Below are 2864 nucleotides of genomic sequence, written 5' to 3' on the forward strand. Positions count from 1 at the left end.
TGCACCATATATCTAGTCGAGAGTGGTGCTGACTGAAAACAGATGATTTGGAGCGATTCGCGCGCCATCTGTTGGTCATTCTAAGGACTTATTGAACTACCCCCGTATTTGTTTCATTTGCGAATTTACCCTTGAAGAACTTTTGTTACAGTTAAAAAATGTCAGTGTAATTTTGAAATGAGATTCTTAAATTAAAAAAAGGATACTGTAGGGCCACTCGTCGCTGTTAAAAACCACAGGTGCGTATGTGCATTCCATGAATTTTAATAAAGTATTTTCAGTATTTTCATTGACGTTTCCAAAGATTACAGTTGACAAGAAATTGGCACCTGTATAAACTTGCCAAGGATGTCGCAAAAAATATGTCAATCCATTTTTTGTTTTTGCTGGAAAGTCAAGACTTGCTCTCAATTCGTTCTCATCGAAGAAAATAGTTAGAATAATTTTTTTTGGTTCTTGAAAATATTCTTTTATTACTGTGTAGCATTCCTCATTCCAGTAGAAGTCTGATAGGGAGGGCAAAATGGTTAAATCCTTCACGTATTTAACCTGATTCAGTTTAAAAGTTTTTATTAATTTTCTTTGTTAATCAAATGTATATTATAAATAATTATTTTGGCTATTAAGGGAGTAATATCTTCAAGTTCAGGTTTCGGACTCAAACTATTTACACTATTTGACACTTTTTTGAGTGGTTACACTATTTTCCTGTACTTAGAAAAAAATACACTAAAAACGCTATTTTCTCACAGGTTTTCTCTAATGCAGTCGATTTTGGGAGGGGAGAGGAATGTAAAATCTTAAATTTTCTTATGAATTAACAACGCAGTTCAACCTCCAATTAGTTAAATTTAAAAAAAAATGAATTCTCAACCAGCGCAGATTAATTTTCAAACTATAACAGTTGCATTTCTAACCAGAAAAGATAGACTTTCTATACCGGATAAGATACATTTTTAATCAAATACTTGAATTTTCCACCACGAAGTATAGTTTTCTACGAAAAAAGATAGATTCTCAAAAAATACATAAATTTATAATAAAATCGTTGAATTTTCGACCAAAAATAATTATTTTCAACAAAAGAAATTTATTTTGTAGAAAATAGATGAATTGTATACCAATCAGTTGAATTTTCAACGAAATAGTTACATTCCTAGTTTAAAAAATTAATTTCTTACCAAATAAACAAATTTCTAAGAAAGTAGTCAAATTTGCCACCAAGGAGTTAAATTTTAAATCTAAAGAGCAGAATTTTCAACGTAAAATGGTGAATTTTTAAACGAAAATTGTAATAGTTCATATTTCAACGAAAAAAGATATTAATTTCCTAAAATTTGGAAAAAGAGTGTGCTAAAAAGATTTTAAAGCAAATTGTTGCCGTAACATATATTATTTTAGAGGAAATTTGAGTAAGTGTATGAAATATTTAAAAGTTTTGAAAGTATTCAAAAATATTAAAAAATTATAATATATTTTAGGAATTTTGTAAGTTTTCAAGAAAATAAACAAAAATCTTTAGGTTCCTAGGCAAAATTAAGATGATTTTTTATTTCGAAAAATTAAATTTAAGAGAATATTTAAAAAGGGTTTCAAATATTCAAAAAGATTTCTAATAATTTAAAAATATTAGAAGGGTTGAAAATTTCGAAAGGATTAAAAAAACAATTTTCTCGAGATTTATGGGAACATTTTTTATGATTTTTTATTTTGAAAAATGATCTTTGAGAGAAAATTTATTTTTTATTTATTTTATTTAATTAGCATAAGCCCCTAGGACTTGCTAATCAAAAATGTTTCAATTTGGTTAAATTAAAAAATTAAAAATCGAGTAAATTCAAGAAATATTTAGAAGATTTGAAGAGATTGAAAAAGAATTTTAAACTGTAAAAGATTTTTTAAAAAGCAGATAATTATTGAATATGTTAAGAAAAATTCCAGTCATTTAAAAATAGTTTTACGAATTTAATAAAATTTAATAAATAAATTTAATAAAATATTTTTTTTTCCTTCCAAACTTCTAAACCTCCTGAATATCTTTCAAAAAGGCTCGAATTTTTCCTAATAGTTTGTAAAACCCTGTAAAATGATTGTTTTTAAATTTTCCAGTTTATTTTTTAACACGCCTGAAACATTCTAAAATCTTTTCAATATTTTTCTCAAGAACTCTATAAAATTTATATTTATATAAGTTTAGAAACAAACTTCCTAATACTTCTTTTCTTTTGATTAATTTCAATATTTGTGTTACTAAAAGAAAAAATTAAAAATCAATCAGTGTTGCATTAAATTATTATTTGATGTATTTCTATACAGCCCTTTATCTTAAAAAGCCTTTTTTTGTTAATTTAGTAAACGTCCATTAAGTTTTTAAACGTAATACAAAAAAATATTACGCAAAGGCGGAGGGGGGGGGGGGGTCCAAAGGAAGATCTTACGATCTGTTACATGGGGTGGGGGGTCAAAAGGTCGACTCATTTACTGACCAACGCATTCAGTTCCTCGTCAGTAAATATTGGTTTGTCCGGTTCGAGAGGTTCTTCGCCTTCTGGCTCTGGAGTTTCTGTAATAGAATTCTGATAGGTATTTAGTCAAATAAATCACTAATCTTAAGAGTTAGAAAATGATTTAGTATTGATTATAGAAGCAAATTTTTATCTTTGTCAATGCGTTAATGCATAATGTTTATCTTGGGTTCATTGCTTAACCCTTAAACGGCCAAAACGCCACTACCGGTATCCGGTACACTGCTTTTCAACGGCCAATAACTAAGACTATTCGACACTAGAAAAAATTGAGACACATATATTTTTATTGCTTAACATCTCCTCTTTCTGACGGTGCCAATGAAATTCCTCAAAAAA

The 2864-nt window shown here is 27.9% G+C and overlaps 3 protein-coding genes across 3 annotated transcripts in view; 2 read left to right on the top strand and 1 right to left on the bottom strand.

Annotated features, from left to right (window-relative positions):
* LOC117176275 (post-GPI attachment to proteins factor 6-like) overlaps positions 1 to 2864 on the top strand; it is a 41003-nt gene that overhangs the window by 35371 nt on the left and 2768 nt on the right. The window lies entirely within an intron of this gene.
* Positions 1 to 2864, bottom strand: part of LOC117176506 (dynein-1-beta heavy chain, flagellar inner arm I1 complex) — an 11411-nt gene that overhangs the window by 7929 nt on the left and 618 nt on the right. The window contains 2 exon segments of the mRNA XM_033366760.1: positions 207 to 549; positions 2487 to 2563. Of these exon segments, the coding sequence (XP_033222651.1) occupies positions 207 to 549; positions 2487 to 2563 (420 nt within the window).
* The window catches only part of LOC117176277 (guanine deaminase), a 16337-nt gene continuing 15936 nt past the window's right edge, over positions 2464 to 2864 (top strand). The window contains exon 1 of the mRNA XM_033366454.1: positions 2464 to 2583. The gene's annotated coding sequence lies outside the window, so the exon portion shown is untranslated. The remainder of the gene's footprint in view (positions 2584 to 2864) is intronic.

Source organism: Belonocnema kinseyi, chromosome 7 (assembly GCF_010883055.1).
Source record: "Belonocnema kinseyi isolate 2016_QV_RU_SX_M_011 chromosome 7, B_treatae_v1, whole genome shotgun sequence".
NCBI classification, from domain to species: domain Eukaryota; kingdom Metazoa; phylum Arthropoda; class Insecta; order Hymenoptera; family Cynipidae; genus Belonocnema; species Belonocnema kinseyi.